The 19,024-nt window shown below is 47.9% G+C and overlaps 1 protein-coding gene across 1 annotated transcript in view; it reads right to left on the bottom strand.

The window, feature by feature from the left end:
- Window positions 1–17,773, bottom strand: part of LOC119432861 (nuclear pore membrane glycoprotein 210-like) — a 238,239-nt gene extending 220,466 nt beyond the window's left edge. Inside the window, exons 1-4 of the mRNA XM_049658424.1 lie at window positions 17,328–17,773; window positions 12,115–12,239; window positions 6,542–6,670; window positions 6,420–6,489 (exon numbers count right to left, since the gene is read on the bottom strand). Of these exons, the coding sequence (XP_049514381.1) occupies window positions 6,420–6,489; window positions 6,542–6,670; window positions 12,115–12,239; window positions 17,328–17,773 (770 nt within the window). The remainder of the gene's footprint in view (window positions 1–6,419; window positions 6,490–6,541; window positions 6,671–12,114; window positions 12,240–17,327) is intronic.
- Between the last annotated feature and the right edge of the window lie 1,251 nt (window positions 17,774–19,024).

The raw sequence follows: 19,024 nt of genomic DNA, 5'->3' as shown, positions 1-19,024 counted from the left end.
GAAGCGCGTCGTCTCTTGCACGGCGGAGTTATATGCAAAGGGCACGTAAGGCGTCTCTTGCACGGCGGAGTTATATGCAAAGGGCACGTAAGGCAAGATCTGATCCCATGTTTTGTTTTGGACGTCGATGTACATTGCGAGCATGTCTGTGACCGTCTTATTCAGTCGCTTGGTAAGGCCGTTGGTCTGCGGATGGTACGCGGTCGTCTTGCGATGCTTGGTGTTGCTTAATTCAAAAACTTCGTCCATAAGCTGCGCTGTGAATGCTGTCCCTCTGACTGTTATTACAGTGGAGAGAGCACCATGACGCAAGATAATGTGGCGCATGAAGTATTGCGCCACCTCTGAGGCCGTGGCTCGTGGGATCGCCTGCGTTTCAGCATACCGTGTTAAATAATCAGTCGCGACGATCACCCATTTGTTGCCGTCGGCAGACAGAGGAAACGGTCCGAGAATGTCCATGCCGACTTGGTCAAAAGGTGTGTGAGGTGCTTCAATTGGCTGGAGGAAGCCAGCCGGTTTAGCGGATGGTGTCTTGCGGCGCTGGCATTCACGACAGCCTTTAACGTACTGTTTTACGCTTGCCGAAAGCCCGGGCATATAGTACATTTCGCTTACTCTAGCGAGTGTTCGTGAAAAGCCTAAATGACAAGATGTCGGTTCGTCATGGCAAGCGAAGAGGACGTCGTCGCGCATGTCCCTTGGAACCACCAGGAGGTAAGCACGGCTGGTCGAATGAGCATTCTTTTTATACAGCACATTGTCTCGTAGACAGAAGGACGTCAGTGAGCAGGACAGATGGCGTGGTATGGTTTTGTTGCGGCCTTCTAAGTGATCGATGATCGGTCGAATCTCAGCATCGTCACGCTGCTGTCTACTCAAGTCCGACGAACTAATGGCGCCCAGGAAGCCGTCATCATCCTCTGTTTCCTGACTGGCAGGATCAATGGGTGCGTGGGACAGTGTGTCAGCGTCTTCATGCTTACGGCCAGACTTATAAACGATGGTGACCCCGACGGTCGCGCCTTCCAAGAGCCAGCTGCTCTACGTTTATTAAACCTTCAGGACTACTTCTCGAGGCTCGTGACAAACTGGTGGAGGTGCTGGGTAAGCGTCTTCACGGATGTTGCAGACCCCTCCAAGGATCCGCGCTACGAATCCAGTGCCTGTCGACACTCCCGTGCATCGGGCCAGCCGCAGGATCAGGGGACTCTCCCCAGAAGTCGTCGATGCTACAGTTCCCACCACATCAACCGGTATGACCAGCGCTTCCCTTCAAACCACCCCAACCAGTACGGGAAGCACGATGTCGAACCGGTACACACTTGAGAGCCCACGGATCCCGAAGACGTTTCATGGCACCGTGTTCGAAGATGTCGAAGACTGGATGGTCGACTTCGAGTGCGTGGCCTCCGTGAACGAATGGAACGACACAGAAAAACTCCGACACGTCTACTTCTACCTGGAGGATGGCACACGTACGTGGTTTCAGAACCGCGAGGAGCAACTGACATCGTGGCACGAGTTTTGTCGTCAGCTTTTGAAGACCTACACCAGTGCTGATCGCCACGAACGAGCAGAACGAGCGATTCAGGTCCACGTCCAGTTTCCAAACGAAACTGTGATGATGTACATCGAAGACATGATGCGCCTCTTCAGAGGAGCAGATCCAAGAATGACGGAGGAGAAGAAGTTACGTCATCTGATGGGCGGGGTCAAGGGGCAACTCTTCGCTGGCCTCGTACAGAGCCCTCCGAAGACGGTCGCGGAGTTCTTGTCCAAGGCCGTGACCATGAAAAAGATGCTTCTGCATAGCTCGAACCTGTATGAGCGGCAAGCGAACAGCATGTCTGCTGCTGACATTTTCACGGCCATAGGAAGCAATGGTGACTGTCTGCGAGAACTCATCCGCTCTGTAGTGCGTGAAGAGTTGCAAAAGGCCGCCGTAACACCTCACCCTACGGTAAGCTCCATGGCAAGCATTATCAAGGACGAACTGCACCAGGCGCTCAGTGACACCTTGCCTCCTGATAACGATGCGGCAGTACCTCCTGAATACCCCCGTGCAACCTACGCAGAAGCCCTGAAGCGCCCTGCTTCCTCTCCGCCACTGTTCCTTCGTGCTCCTCCTACGGTGTCAGTTCAGTCGGCGCAGCCGATATCGTACTATGACGCTGTGTATACACCGCCGCCCGTTGTTCATGCCACTCGATACAGACGCCCGCCCCCTCGGAAGTCGGATATTTGGCGCACACCCGATCATCGGCCTCTGTGCTTCCACTTCGGTGAGGCTGACCACTTGTACCGCCAGTGCCCATACCGGCGCCTTGGGATTCGAGGCTTTTCCGCATACTCGCCGCCGCACCGATACGGCCAGCGAACACGGGACATTCAGGAATACCTCTCAGCAGCGCCTGCTGCCGACTGCCAGGCGGCAGTCGCGATCGCCGTCTCCAACACGATTTTCACCTCCGCCCCAGCGGTATTCTCCCGAGTGGTTGACCAGTCCCCGCAGGGAAAACTAACTGAGGCGATCTTTAGGGGCGAGGTCGCTGACGGTCGAAGCGCTGAAGACCTCCGACGGACGCAGTTACGGAAAGATACCGATCCGACATCACCTGCAGCTGAACGGGACAACCGGCTTTCTCTCGATATACCAGTGACTATTGACGGTTACGCCGTCAGTGCTTTAGTGGACACCAGCGCAGACTACACGATACTAAGCGGGAAAATATAACCACATAAAGCCAACAGGCAACGAAGCCAAGGAAAGCATCGGGGAAATTAAGTGTAGTTGAAATTGGAATGTAGAAAATAATGAAGAAAAGGGAAAATGAAAGTGGACGAAAAGATAACTTATCGCCAGTGGGAGCCGAACCTGCAACCTCCGCATTAGGCAGCGGTTGCACCTTGATGTCATTAGGTAGCATGCGAGGGTTTACTAGCCACATGCCTGCTCTACCAAGATCACGTCTATCGTGACGCCATCGGGCCAAAAAGGATGTTCCACATCCGCCCACCATGGTTCTGAGTGGCGTTGGCTAACACTCCTAGGGCTACATCTAGCAAACATAAATACCCAAGTTAGTGGACAAATTGATGGCCGTCGCCGTAGCACAATTGGTAGTGCAACGCACGCGTAATGCGGAGGTTGCAGGTTCGGCTCCCGCCGACGACAAGTTATCTTTTCGTCCACTTTCATTTTCCCTTTTCTTCATTATTTTCTACATTCCAATTTCAACTACACTTAATTTCCCCGATGCTTTCCTTGGCTTCGTTGTCTGTTGGCTTTATGTGGTTATGATTAACAAAATCGAGTCCCTCGGTTCCCATTCTTCTTTCGTAAGCGGGAAAATAGCTACGCAGCTGAAGAAAGTGATCACGCCCTGGCATAACTCGCAGATTCGGACGGCTGGCGGCCACGTCGTTACTGCACTGGGCGGCTGCATGACTAGAGCTGAGATTCAAGGATCTACATTCGTAGCAAGCTGCCTTGTCTTACGCGAATGCTCCCGCGACGTTATTCTTGGGGTTGACTTCCTGCAGGAGTACTGCGCGATTATCGATCCTGCAAGAGCGTCGTATCACTTTGTCTGCCGAACAGGCAATCGACGTGCAAGACGGCCAACGGCGCGACGACGTACTTCGTGTTTCTGCAGACAGTGTAAGGCTTCCTCCACGAGCCAGTGTCCTCATCAACGTCACATGCTGTGGCTTACGTGATGGCGAAGCGGTGGCCAAAAGTAACTTGGAACACCTACTGAAGCAAGGTGTTTGTGTGGCTCGTGTTATACAGATTCGTGCTGGTCATTCGCAATTGCTTGTTACCAACTTCAGCTACGAGCACCGACTCTGTTTCACGTCAGAAGTAGTGGAGACAGCAGACACGTCTCTAGGCCATCTCGACATCAATTCTGAACTGTCCACCGATAGCCAGAAAGCACTGTGCAAGATCTTGCTTAAATTCACGACCTGCTTCGCACATTCTTTCAAGGTACGCCAGACTTCCATCACTAAACACAGGATCATCACATACCAAGACGCACACCCGATACACCAGCAGCCTTACCGCGTGTCGGCAAAGGATCGCGAAGCCATACGTACGCAAGTCCGGGGGATGCTTGACGATGGCATCATCGAACCTTCCAACAGCCAGTGGTCTCCGGTCATTCTTGTCAAAAAGAAAGACGGAACGCTACGCTTCTGTGTTGACTACCACAAGCTCAACGTGACTGAAAAGGACGTGTATCCGCTGCCACGTATCGACGACTCGTTAGATAGACTACGGCGTGCCCACTATTTTTCTTCTCTCGATTTAAAAAGCGGGTACTGGCAAATCGAGGTAGACGAACGCGACCGCGAGAAAACAGCCTTTGTGACTCCAGATGGTCTATGAATTTCGAGTGCTTCCTTTTGGCTTGTGTTCAGCCTCGGCTATTTTCCAGCGAATGATGGACACTGCCCTTACTGGACTGAAGTGGCAGGTCTGTCTTGTGTACCTGGATGATGTGGTCATCTTCTCTGAAACGTTCAAGCAGCATCTTCACCGCCTACGGAGTGTGCTAGAAGCCATCCGATCGGCAGACCTCACACTTAAGACCGAAAAGTGCCACTTTGGTTATGAAGAGCTCAAGTTCCTTGGGCATGTAGTAAGCGCCAAAGGGGTCCGACCCGATCCAGACAAGCTTGCCGCTGTGGCCGCGTTTCCAGCTCCTGCCGATAAGAAGGCCGTCCGGCGCTTCCTGGGTTTGTGCACCTACTATTGCCGGTTTATTAAAGGCTTCTCGAAGATAGCGGAACCCCTGACTCGCCTTACAAGGGACGATACGCCACTTGTGTGGCATAATGAGCAACAGGCGGCTTTTGCTGAATTACGACAGTGCCTGCAGTCAGCACCCGTTCTTGCACATTTTGACGATGACGCTGATACTGAGGTGCATACCGATGCCAGTAGCATTGGCCTTGGCGCAGTGCTCGTCCAGCTCCAAGATGGAGTGGAAAGAGTTATAGCGTATGCCAGCCGCTCCCTGTCCCGTGCCGAGGCGAATTATTCGACTACGGAGAAAGAGTGCCTCGCGGTCGTGTGGGCGATCAAGTTTCGCCTTATCTCTATGGTCGTCCCTTCAAAGTAGTGAGGGACCACCATGCCCTCTGTTGGTTGGCAAGCATGCGCGACCCTTCAGGACGACTGGCACGGTGGAGCTTGCGGCTACAGGAATTTGACAATATATATAACTATATACACTTTGTGGGCTCTCACTCGGGCTCTTTGGACAAAGAAACGAAAACACAGTTGGTGCAGACAATCAAAAGGGCATTTAGTGCACCTTTCATACACTAATACACGCTAGCCGAATTAGTACCTATAGAACATTCACAATGGGTGCGCCACAAATCAAGGAAGTCCGACTCACCGCGACCCGATAGCGAGCGAATATGTTAGCCCCATGCTGTGACACCATCGCCTAGTCGTTCACGTGTACGGTCACGCGAACGGTGGTGCGTTCGAACGATCCGAGTTCGTCCATACCGGTGCCGTGCTCCTAGCCACGTGAGACGGTCTCGCGAAGCGTGGATCGGCGCACGCACGGGACGTCCGCATCGCTCACCAATCCCAACCCGAAGAGGAAGCACTTTTGACCTTTTCTCCCAAATCACCCCGCCGTTCGGTGGCGTTAGCATCGCTACACTCGCGCCATCTCTCGCAATGCGCCGCAACCACCACGACCGCCTCCGGCGTTTAGCCACTCGGAGAAGCCGGACTACAGGAGATGCGAGCTATGTGGAAAAAACATCAGGGGATGCGTGAGAGTCACGCATCCCCACAACTTAGTGACATCACCACACTTTCATGCATAAAAGGGAGACCCGTCTAGCAACTCATTCAGTTCATTCTAAGACTGCCATGGGTAGACCACGGAAATTAAAGACACCAGAAGAACAGCGTGCGTGAATACAATGCTCCACCATGTGTGGTGTTTGATATATAGCTTCGCTGGGCATTCACGTTTGCAAGGCAGTATGGCGGCCAATTTTTTTTGGCTGGAGGAACACTACAGCTCAGGCACGCACGTGTCTACAGTGGACAGTCATGGCTGCTGTCAGGTGCTCCTTTGCTCTGCTCTCCCATGACAAGTTTGAATGACTATATCAGCATACCCGTACCTGAAATGCGAGGGACCTGAACTGTGAAGTGCGCACTTTCTGCAATTTTGGAGACACATTTGTGCTGACCTTGCTTTAACTATGGTGTTGAGGGACTCCCGACAAAGTAACCAAAGGAGACAAGCTGACATAAAGAACCACCAAGGTACTGAGCAGCACAGAGGAGCAGCAGACAAATAAGGCAAGAAAAAGCGCCTATATGACCACAACGGGTTTATGCAAATTACATCACAGAGCACCTGTGTGCCACCCACCTGAGAACAGGCTCCTGCTGCTGCAGGCTCCAGTCAAAGGAGATGCCATCCAGGGAGGAGAAGGTGTCCCCTGTGCATGGAACACCATCAGCTCCACACATGTGTACTGACAGTGCACGCACCTTGTTGGTCCTGTCCAGTCAACCGGAGCAGCTGTGGTGAGTCCTCCAGCAGAAGCTCTGTGGCACCAACCAGCTTGAGCGAAGCCAATTGGTCAACAACCACAGTACAGCGCAACGTCTCACCGGTGCCTGCATGCAGCATACAGCCCACTTTTCACCCCTGGACTCACAATGGAACACTCATTAACAAAATAATAAGGAGTAACCGACTTCAATGAGCATGCTGAACAGTGGAGTGACCCAAAAACACATGGCATACTTGACATACCATATGGCACACCATATATTTAGTGCATGGTTATAAATAACTCTGAAACCACTTTTCTTGTGATTTCAAATGTTATAAGCATCCTTGCGCCATTTGCAATGGAAACCGCCAACGAATTTGCCACTCATAGCACTTCCAAACAAACAGCGCATCCCTTGGAAGTTGGGTGCTATTTACCCTTTTTGTGGCGCTCTCGTGGATGCGGCCACGTTTGATCATGTAGTGATGCATCCATTACTTGCCTCGGCTGCCTCCGTTGCTTCCACGTTTACAATGCAAGCAGCAATCCTCCACTTTGACGCATATAGTAGACAGTGGCTTTGTGCACGACACAAAGCTTTGACCACAGCTTCAGAGGCCATGTAAGTGCTTTCAGATCTTATTACGCCTTGTCCAAACAGCGCTAGCAGCGTATACGGCGCTTATACTAAAAGCGGGACTAGAAATGTATTCCAAGCTGTCCAAACTTTTAGCTTATGAATTAAATCGGGATCAGTGAGCTCTTCGTTTATTATTTGGCAAACACTTTGAAGCAGCGGCTTGTCATATTTCTGACTCAGTAATGTTCCTCGGTTCCACGGTGTGGCCACTATCTGATTGTTTATTTTTAGCCTGATCGCTCGCAGGTGTGCTCTGCTGCGATAATTAGTTCTTGCTGCGCATAAAGCTTGGAATGTAAATGTTCAGTACTTTGCAGTAGCTTGTAGCAAAGACATATTATCGCTATCTCTCGCTTACTCTGTGGATCGTCATGAAACGCTCAGCTTCAAACATTCGTGCCTTGTCGGTGTAGTCGCCATCACTCATGCTTCGGCACATTGATTCAAGTGTGCGCCCATTCATTTATTATTGATACGTTGGCGATAGAGTGGGCATAAGTTTGCGTGCGAGTAGTCATGGATGTGTGTAGATAACATGCGAGAAGCTTACTATGCCAGTAAGTGGCGCGACTTCCTTTTGTAATGAGCGGTACTCCCTCTTAAGTGCCAACGTTCCGGAATTGAACTGTCTCGCTCAAAGCGGAGACACCTGGGGGGGTCTTTTGTGAGAATCCACTTAGTGGACTGTTCATTTCGGCTGTTGCTGATTGGCTGCAGCTGTACAAGCGAGGAGGAGACTGGCTGGGGGCACTTGTCTCTTCCTCACTCGTGCAGCTGCAGCCAATCAGCAGCGGCTGAAATGGACTGTCCACTAGGTGGACTCTTACAGACTACTCCGCCTGAACTATACCAAAGTGCAAATGCGTGTAAACGACACCGTCTGGAAAGTTCATGAGCACAGAGGTTAAATTTTTTTCACGCACGTAGCTGGTATGGCCACAGAAAGAAGTGCGAAAGAAAGAAGAGACGTGCGCAGAAAGATGGAAGAGACACGCCTCCTTTGCGTTCAATACATAACGAGGGTCTCGAGTCCGGCAACATTGATGCCTGTAGGTAGCATATGTGGGTTTATTGACCAGTTGCCATCACCCATAAAGATCATGCGCTCGTGACGCCTGCGGCAGAAAGGATGTTCCACATCTGCCCAGAGGCGTACCAACTATTTCTCAAGTGGGGGGGGGGGGGGGGGGCAAACCGCAGATCTGACTCTCTCTCTCCATATAAATATATATATGGAATACGCTAGCGCAAGACAGGGGTAATTGGAGATCGCAGGGAGAGGCCTTCGTCCTGCAGTGGACATAAAATATAGGCTGATGGTTTATATATATATATATATATATATATATATAGCATTACTATTATAATAATAAGTGAAAAAGCCTGGAAATGCATCTGTCAGGTATTTTTCTCTCAGGTACCAGACAATAGACCTATTTCTCAATCACACGTACATGGTGAACCATCGAGGCCCGAAAAATTATTTGAATCTGCATTTATTTCTTGTCGCTATAAAATCTATGTAATGCAGGGACAAATGGCATTGAGTGCCCAGAGGTCCCTGATCCAACCCAGTAGCAGCAGTGCAGCTCACAAAAAAATGCATATTTGTTGGAGTCAGTTTTACTAATTAAAGAATTTTACTTGGTGTTTAAGTCTACAGATTAAATGTATCGCTAGTTAAGGTAGTAGTACTGTCGAGGTTATACAGAACGAAGTACAATCAACATAAATTACTCTCAATAATCAAAAGAAAGAAAGACGGCAGAGGTGTCCGAACTTGGTTAAGTACAACCCGATTTTAGGTGAAGCTGTTCTTTTTTGTTTTTTTTTTTTTTCTCGAATAGTTGCACTAAAAGTTTTAGCTTCCTGTAATTACATCACATACCTTGAAAAGTTACCCGTATATTAGTGTTCCGTTTTAAACCTTGTCCCCGTGTAATGCTTTGAAGCAATTCTTGCTGGAAACTTAAAAAAGACAGTAATTCATCAATACACATCTTACTTCGTCAGAAAGTTTCATTATCCCCAGATATAAACAAGATGCCTTGTTTAGCTCACCGAGGACACCGAAGAAGCAACCTATACACATCCCGTATGATACACGGGAACAAATGGGAAAACAAGGGTTTAGTAATTATCTGCAACATTTGCATTTAAACCAGGAAAGTGAGATTTTTGCAACGCACTGCGCTTAAAATTACCCCTATTGTCATGAAATTTAAAGTCCATATCTCATGCAATTGTTTTAGGAGTCGGGGAAAGCGGCGTTATGGCACCCTAGAACACGTCAATATGTAACTTTCTACAAAGGCTTGCAATGAATCCTACACAGAAAAAACATTTATCGCTCGTCACTCAGGATATTGTTTCGTACTTCGAATAAATATTAACACCCTGTCCCGCATATTTTACTGAGGACACCGGGATCAACAACTAAATGCCGTGTATAAAGCATAAAAACTGGGGGAAAGCGAGTATTCAGTAGCAGTTTTTCGAGTACGTAAGCAACCACCGCGGTTCAAATTTCCGGAACACGTCACAATAAAGTGGTCTTCATTTCTTCAAAACAAAATATCTGCTATTCTTGCTCCTGCCGGGAAACAAGTAGTAGGGTAGCTCTTATTCAGAAACGGCCTGAAAACTAAATCGATAAAAGCAGTAGTGACAAAGGCCTTTAGAAAAAATTCAGTTAAGTGTTCTATTGGCATTGAAATGGCTCTGCACGTTCGACCAAGGTCGCTTTCACGAACATACCACCTCGCAGACCCTCATGTAATGTCCCGTTCTGGGACCATTGAGGTATCATGAATAAATGAACTTGCATATAAAACCCTAATCCGTTCTAAACTAGAATATGCCAGTGCTATGATAACCACCCGGTTAATACAATTCATTCCCTTGAATCGGTTCAGAACCGTGCTGCCAGGTTCATTCTCTCTGACTACTCCTATAATACAAGTGTCTCAGCCTTAAAATCCCGGTTGCGTCTTCGCTCGTTCACCTCCCGCCGCAAAAGTGCTCGTCTTTTTTAATTATTTAGGTTCTTCAGCGCATCAGTTTCTCCCGCGATACGCATCCCAATGCTGTGTATCCACCACGCGCCCATTCCACCACGTATCAGCGTTCTTTTTTTCTGCACACAGCCCGAGAATGGAACACCCTTCCTTCTGACATCGCCCTCATTCCCGACATTTCCCGTTTCAAAACTGATATTGAAAACCATCCTTCAAGTCACGCCACCTAACCTGTCCCGCCATTTTTCTACGTGCCCACCCCTCATGTAATGTCCCGTTCTGGGACCTTTGAGGTATCATGAATAAATAAATAAATAAATAAATAAATAAATAAATAAATATACGATAAGTCGTGATTACACAAATAAATTCGGTAATTACACCTGTAAGTGGTTTGATTAGATTTTTGATGGTGATAAGATATATATTTATACTGCAACGCTACGTAGACTATCTCTGGACGGAGATTCAATAGTTCCAGCATTTGATAATCCAACCAGTTCATGCAGTAAGGCACACCCATCGTTTGGCGTGGCTGATTAAAATACTTTATCCGGACCTCTCCCCTCGCCCGAAGGTACAATATATCAAGCCGATTGTTTTTTTGTTTTTTTTCAGGTATGCTTAGGCGGTAATATGTAACTGCGGGAACTGTACAGCACCAGGACTTATGCGCAACGCAAGCGTATATGGCGAATCTCGCACGTCGCCCGCTACAGCGCGTCATGAGGAGGCACAATACTCGCTGCCCAAACCGGGGATCAGTAATAAAGAAAAGCATTATTAACGTGGTGACTCTTAAGAAATAAAATATAGCTTCAGCTGTAGTTTTGTTGAACTTTCCAGTGTGTAGCCGAAAGTGCCCGCTTTCGAAAGTGGGGGAGCAAATGGCATGCTTTGCCCCCCCACTTTTGACAGTGGGGGGGGGGGGGCAAGTGCCCCCTCTGCCCCCCCCCCGGTAGATACGCCTATGCATCTGCCCCAAGGTTTGTGAGTGGTGGCGCTGTCTGACACTCCCAGGGTGAGTTCTCGTTGTAAAACATAAATACCCCAGAAAGTGGATGGGAAAATGGCTCCGCGGTAGCTCATTGGTGAGAGCATCGGACGCGTAATGCGAAGACGTGGGTTCGTTCCCCACCTGCGGACAGTTGTTTTTTCATCCACTTTAATTTCTGTTAATTTATCATTTTCTTTTATTGAATTAGTAAGTACAAGTGATTTCCCCTATGTTGTCCTTGGAGTCAATGTTTGTTGGCTTCTTATGATAAGGCTTGTGCAGGGAACTTAAAGTTAGACATTAATGTTCCCAAGGACTTCCCCTACCAAATTATTGTGTTCGTGCACGCGCAAGAACTGCAAACACGGAACACAGTGACAGACACCGCATCGCTTCTTGGTCTTCAACTTCTAACAAGAAAAAAGCTTTCACAAGTGGGTAGAGGTGCAACCACAAGACAGCATTGGCATTGCCACTGTGAAAATAATGCACAAGCTCACATCATGCATAATGACCTGTTAGTAATTTTCAAATTATAGTATCAACCACTAATAACAAAGTTAATTATTTAATAACTAAGTACTTCATGCTACAGTCCAGTGAATGACAATTTTCTTTTCATTATGTTACATATCAATGTAAAAGAAAATGCAGTTTGGCCAATGTTATTGGATTTTACGACACGACCTTGTCAGTGCTATCTGTGAGAGTGTGTGGTGCCCTCTGACTCAAAGTGCCAGGCCTCTGATATTGCCAGCACAAGAATACTATCAGTGTCCCCATGTGTTGCAGGTGATTGCACCCAAGTTTCGTATATACTTTTTATATAACACACTTTCCAAAAGGGTGACCCAACAAGCTAAATACACACAACAGCCGCCTCTCATGCAGACATCGAAAGAGGCACCCACGCAGCTCATGTGCCACCACAGTGGCTTCCTGGCGGCTGGCCTGACTCCACACGGCAGACACCCTGGCCTGCTGGGAGCAGGGACCTCCAGTTGACACTTCAGCCACATCAGGCCGACTCGACTCCCTGCACAGGGATAAAGGGGGTTGCTGCTGAAAAATACAATTGTCTCCTCACCACTTTCTCAAAGAAACGCCATAGTGACAACACAGCTGTGGCTATCAGTGTGTGCACACCACCTGTGTGCAGGTGGAAAGCAAAATGAGCCCAAGAAACACAAGTTGCACTGCATTGTCCACAAATGGACAGACTGCCATTGGAGACTGAATTTGACCGGAGTGACCCATTGATCCAGTGAACATTGACGCGTGTGAACATGCAATACACAGAGAAAGTAGCCTGTTTAGAAGGGCCTGGCAGCAGCCTTGCATGAGTGAGGACGCAGGTATGCAACTGGGTGCATTCAAGCAATACCTCCTTTACTAGATGCCTGCCGTGTCACTCGTTTTCCCATTGAAGCGCAGGGTCCTGTGGTTCAGGACAGTCGCAGAAAGATGGCACTCGCGGCCGACAGTACTTCCTGCTGCGGCAGAAGTGATGACTACAAGGCTGGCATGTGTTCGTCCAATGGCTCGGCAAGAGCCCGCAGGTCCTGTCACCGGGATCACAATAGACACCATTATGATCACAGAGGCAGGGGCACGTGATTCAAGTTTGGAGCGGCCGCCACGACCAGCATTCAACTCCGACACTGGTAGAGAGGAGGAAACAGAAGAGGGGCCAGAACCAGCTTCCTGGCTCAAGCAGCAGGCATCTTTTAGGGGAGGCACTGATTTGAGCAAAAAAATTGGAGCAAATTCAAAACAGTTGCGCTGAGTTAAAAGACTATTTTAGCTGAGCATCTTTATCACCCCACTCCAAGAAACTACAGTGCATTTCCAGAACCGTCACAGTTCATTCGGAACCGCATTTCCAGAACCGTACTTTGCATCACCTACTTTTTTCAGGCCTACCTCCCTGGCATTTGGCTTGGGTCGGTCAGTCAGCCACGGGTTGGGTTCTCGCCAAGAATCAGTTCGGGTTTAACACAAGGGCCACGATTTTGCAGCGATGCCTTATGACTTGTTCTATATACTAGTCTTATCATCCACCGCTCACGGCCGGCTGATCCCGTTGATAACGAGAGCGGACCGTCACTCTGACCACTGACAAAGTGCGATAAGCGCGCAAAGGCATTATTACCGGAAAGGCATCGCTACAAAATACTGGCCAAGCTGTCAAATGTGAGATCTAAAGTGCTTTTGGTTGTGTTACCAAGAGCACTTTAGATCCCACAGTAGTGCAAGCATACAAAAATAGCATATATTGCTCATTTTATACAAAGAATAGCAGCTCGCCAAAGTACAAGGAATACAAGTTCCTTGATGGAAAATGTCAACAAATCGATAAAGTTCGACTCGGCACGCGAGCAACGTTCACCCATATCCAACACAAATGCCCAAGTCATTCACGGGTGCGGTCCCTTGAACAGAAGCATGTGCCAAACGATCATGTTCAGCCATGCCGGTGCCGCATTTCAAAGCCTTTCGCAGAGCAGTCTTGCAAAGTGCACCAATGAGCCCATGGTCAGTCCACACGATGCCTTCCCAACCCCCAAGAGGAGAAAGCAAGCCATTAGCATCTCTCGTCGTACTATGTAGCTACTGCACCGACTCCCTCCTCCAAATATGTGCTATGCAAGGAAGCCAAATGCCAGGAGGGATGAGAGCCATGCGAGGAACACATCAGGTGATGCGAGAGCCAAGTGTTCTCACACGCTCAATAAAAGAAAAACATATGTTCAATTATGGAAGTTGAACCACGGTTCCCAAGTACAATAACCCTTTCTTTATTGACACGAATAAATATGATGCTGGCACAAACAGATGGTGCCAGCTACTTCTTTAGACATGTAACATAGAAATGTTTCGCACAGTATCACAAAGTTAAAAAAGAAAGCATTATAAATAACACATAATAAATGTCACAAATGCTACAGGTACAGTACGGATACAAAACCTGTTAAAAGAGAGGAAAGTGCATGATAAAATGACATTATAAATGTAACAGACACTACAGGTGCAATAGAGATACAGAAAAATTCGAGGACACCTAAGCACTTCTTACGAGTTATGAATGCGAAAGCATTAATGAGCTGAGTGGTCCTTCGAGTTATGAACTCCTCGCGGGCAAGAGACGCTTGGGCATGTTTTGATTTCACCTTACCAAGGCAGAGTTAAAACGCAGTTGCTCGACGAGGGCTGTGGTTGCTCAGTGGCTATGGTGTTGGGTTGCTGAGCACGAGATCGCGGGATCAAATCCCGGCCAAGGCGGCCGCATTTCGATAGGGACAAAATGCAAAAACACCCGTGTACTTAGATTTAGGTGCACGTTAAAGAACCCAAGGTGGTCCAAATTTCTGGAGTCCCCCACTACAGCGTGCCTCATAATCAGATTGTGGTTTTGGCACGTAAAACCCCATAATTTGCACTAACGAGGAACACAGATAACACAGGCTTCCAAGAGCGAAAGTGAGGGTCAGTGCCCTCTTCCCTCACGTAACACCTGGCATGCTACTGCAGCAGCAGGTGCTCTCTTTCGCCAACTCTGCTCTGTCGAAGTGCACTCGTGCCATGACATCTCAGCCAGTGGGAATTTCAGTGCCGTTTCGCTGCTACAGACGCAGAATGTCAGCTTTTTTGCTCAATGAGCCATTTGATGCTTTCGCAACAAGATGTCACACGACATGCTCAAACCATTAGGCCACGGGTGCAGGCTTCTAATGCACTTCGTCTCCAGCTTTACCACTCTTCACTCGCTACAGCAAGTGTTTGATGCTTAGAAATGTGCTGAGGCTTAGATATGCATGAATGCATCTAAAAGCACTTCTTTAAGTCATCTTGACTAGTGAACATGCACTGAAGACTCACAAGGCGACATTTGTGTGTGGCAGTACCTGGTGAATAGTGCAATTCCTGACTGATTGAATCATTGTTTGTTTGTTTATTTATTTATTTATTTATTTATTTATTTATTTATTTATTTATTTATTTATTTATTTATTTATTCATTCAATTATTTATGATACCCTCAGGGTATCATACATCAAAATAATCAAAAATCATAAATCAAAAGCAGGCTAACAAAATTTTATTTACAAGAAGCAGTGTAATGCTTCTAAGTATACAATAATAGCAATAAAGAGGCAGAATACAACAAGATGTTACAAAGCATTGGTTGACAAAGCCACAAATTTTTCATGATCTGAAATTGTTACTACCGATTTGGGAAGGCAATTCCAATCGTTTGATGTGTGTGGTATGTAGGACTGTAGGACTGATTCGGCTTTACACAACGGAATGCCAACTTTATGAGCATGATCCAGACGGCGCGAAACATAATGGGGAGGAAGTATTAGTAAATCTCACAGGCAGGGATCATGATACAGTTTGTGAAAAAGGCTTAAGCGGAGCGTCGCACATCGAGAAGCAAGCGTAGGTAGTAAGGTTAGCCTTCATTAACGTGGTGCTCGCGATTCGATTGTAATTAGAGAGTGTAGAATGGACCCATATTTGTTGCGGTTAAAATCCTAGGAAAGATAACCGCGAACATATCTGGTCATGAACCGCAGGAAAAAGATTGACTATCGATTAGTTCGTGAGAACTTGCAGCAACTAAACTTCTTTGATACCTATGATACTGACACCAACAAAGAACATACAAACTTCTTTACAGTTGTCCAGAGTGCCATATTGCAGAGCACCCTGTAAAGGTGAAAGCCCTTTCGAAGGAAAGAGCAGGCTTCGTCGTCGGGGACGGACAAGCCTTGATACAAAGAGACAATACGGCAGCTCGTCTTCAGGGTTTCATTTCTTCTTTTCCTTTTTTTCTGTCCATGCACCCAATACCGCGTGCCACGCGCACTCCTCCAAACCTCGTTCTCGTCGGCTTCGATGCGCCTCACAGTCTAGCAGACGACACTACCACTATACTTGAAACAGGCGTTTCAATACTCCTAGCGCAAGATGTGCTAGGGGCGCATTTCTAAAGGGTACAAACGCTGCACTGGTCGCGAGACTACCTGGCCGTTCGACAATTTCAAATGACAGGCACGAACCATCCCATCAGAGCGCGTTCTGGCGAAAACTTCCATGACATGCCATGTAAACAAAAATAGCCTCCAACTGGACTGCCTCGTAAGAGTTCATATAATGCACGAAGGCTCTCGCGAAGCACGCTTAAGGCATAACGCATTGTCAGAATAAACAACACGGGGGTAGCCGCGGCGAGAGGTGAATCGGCAAAAAGCTTCTAGAAAGCATTCAGTGTTAGCAAGTGTTACAATCTCTAGATGAATGGCTCGTACAACGGCACACGGAAAGATGACAACATTGGCTTTCACAACAGGTTCACCTGTCACATATATCGGCCCAGCAAAATCCACTCCTACTGTGTCAAAAGGCTGAGCCATTTGCACGCGCTCTACAGGCAGTGGTGCCATTGGGACACAGGCAGGTTTCGCGCGCAAGCAAGCACACCATGAGCACTTAACGATCACTTTCTTCACGCACTGCCTCATGGCCACAATCCAGAATCTCTCTCGTAGCTCTGCCACTGCAACTGCAATTCCAGCGTGGAAGAGACGCTTGTGGGCACTGCGGGCGATCAGCTGCGTCACTCGGTGATCGCCAGGAAGCAGTATAGGGTTCTTGACGCTAGGCTGAGTAACTGCGTTCTGTAGTCGTGTTCTTATGCGTAGAAGTCCGTCATCCTCCCGAAGAAATGAGTGGAGATCTTTTATCCACGATATGTTTCGATGACGCGCCCAACTTTCAGGGATGCTATTTCCGTTGAGAAAGCTTGGGTTTGGGTAAAGGAATACCAGTAAACTTCCGCTCTGGCAATTTCTTCAGTCAGTAGCGCATTTTCCTTCTGATGTCTTAGCCGTCTGGAACCATCGGCAAACCTTAGGATCCAGGCGGTCACTCTAAGGAGGCGAGTGTGCAGGGTGGGGGCTCTGTTGATGAATGTAGCACGACTGTATCGGGCGCACATTCTTCTATCACAAGTTGTGCGCAGGTCTCTACAGTTGTTGTCGGATGAAATGCGGTCCACGTCGCTAGCCAAGTTGGCCCTCTCCACTAGAGGTCGTTGGTACAGAGTCAACGCGCTGACTTTCCCCTGGAAATCAAGTCTGCAAGGTTGACCCTTCCAGCGCAGTGGTTCCATAGTGAAGGAACTGTTAGGTCTTGCATTTCAGAGGCTCGATTACGGATGAATGGCTTCCACGTCGTGAAAGATCCAATCTTATGTATGCGAAGTGATAACATCTTCAACAGGTCTTTCTTGACGTTAGGGCCTTTCTCTGGATGATCATTCAAGGATGTCGCTCCGGCCGCGCGCGATGACGCATCAAAAACAACCTGTAGCTTAGTCGTCGTGGAAGACTCCTTGATGACTTCGTGATGCGGCATGTAATACGTCTTGTTCTGGACTGTGTCGTGCGAAGGCACGGGTTCTGCGTGACCATCCTTGAGATACTGCGTGACCGCAGCATTGTACTGGAGTAGAAGGTCTTCACTCTTGGACAGTCGGTGAAGGAGGCACTGTAACCTTTTCATCGCTACCATCCGGTTGTCTTTAAGTTCGGCATCAAGCGCCTTCCAAGGGAGGCTTACTTCGTAGCGATGGTCGCACAGCTTAACATTGTTGTTAAATTCTTTCCAAACAGTATTATCATGTTCAAACGAATCTGGTTGATCAGTTATAACCAAACTCTCAAGCTGCCAGAATTTCTGCAGTGATGTTGACAGATCGTCAAACATGCAACACGAAGTACGAAGCACACACACATTCGTCTGCGTCCGTCGATTGAGACATCTGTCGTTGGTAATTGGGCCTTGCAATACCCATCCGAGTGCCGAGCTTCTAGCAACCAGTTCTTTGTGGGACTCATCCCATGTCCACTTCATCTCTTAATATTTTCCAAATCTGATCTGCCCCGATTAGCGAACTAATTCCCGGGTTTCGGCACCAAATGTAAAGGCGAAAGCCTTTTCGAAGGAAAGAGCAGGCTTCGTCGTCGGGGACGGACAAGCCTTGATACAAAGAGACAATACGTCAGCTCGTCTTCAGGGTTTCCCCCCCCCCCCCCCCCCATTTCTTCTTTTCCTTTTTTCTGTCCACGCACCCAATTCCGCATGCCACGTGCACTCCTCCAAACCTCGTTCTCGTCGGCTTCTATGCGCCGCACAGTGTAGCAGACGACGCTACCACTATACTTGAAACAGGCGTTTTAACACACCCCACACAAGTCCTCGGGTCGATATGTTGCGCCTATATGCCCATGGATGACTCATGACATCCTACGCATACTGGAGGAGAAAGAAAAATGGCATGAGAAGTGGAAACGTGCTAAAACCAATAATTATTATCTAACCCAGTTTAAGCGTTTCAGGAACCTGTCAGTATCTCTACTGCGTAAAAGAAAGCAAGAATACTACTCCTCTCTAATCATTAATGCTCAGGGCAACACTGGTAAAATTTGGAATATTGTAACAGGTGCAGTAGGGCTTCGTTCAAAGCAGCGTATATTGTCTGATGTACTTAACCAAGATACAGCTGAATAATTTAACGAGTATTCTGTAAATACTGGACCGCAACTAGCAAGCCAACTTCCTTAAGTCACCGAATGTACGCAGTCTATCTAATCTGTGGTGAATACTATGGTAATTGAAGATATCATGAAATAATAGCAGTTGTTAATGGGCTAAGACCTAAGGCAGCTGGGCTTGACCAAATACTTGTTAAGCTAATTAAGGACAACACTGACATATTAGCGGGTCCCCTCCTTCACCTATTTAATCACTCCC

The sequence above is a fragment of the Dermacentor silvarum genome, chromosome 11, assembly GCF_013339745.2.
Source record: "Dermacentor silvarum isolate Dsil-2018 chromosome 11, BIME_Dsil_1.4, whole genome shotgun sequence".
Taxonomy (NCBI): Eukaryota; Metazoa; Arthropoda; class Arachnida; order Ixodida; family Ixodidae; genus Dermacentor; species Dermacentor silvarum.
The sequence above is the reverse complement of the archived record's forward strand: the minus strand, read 5'-3'. Positions and strand labels throughout refer to the sequence as shown.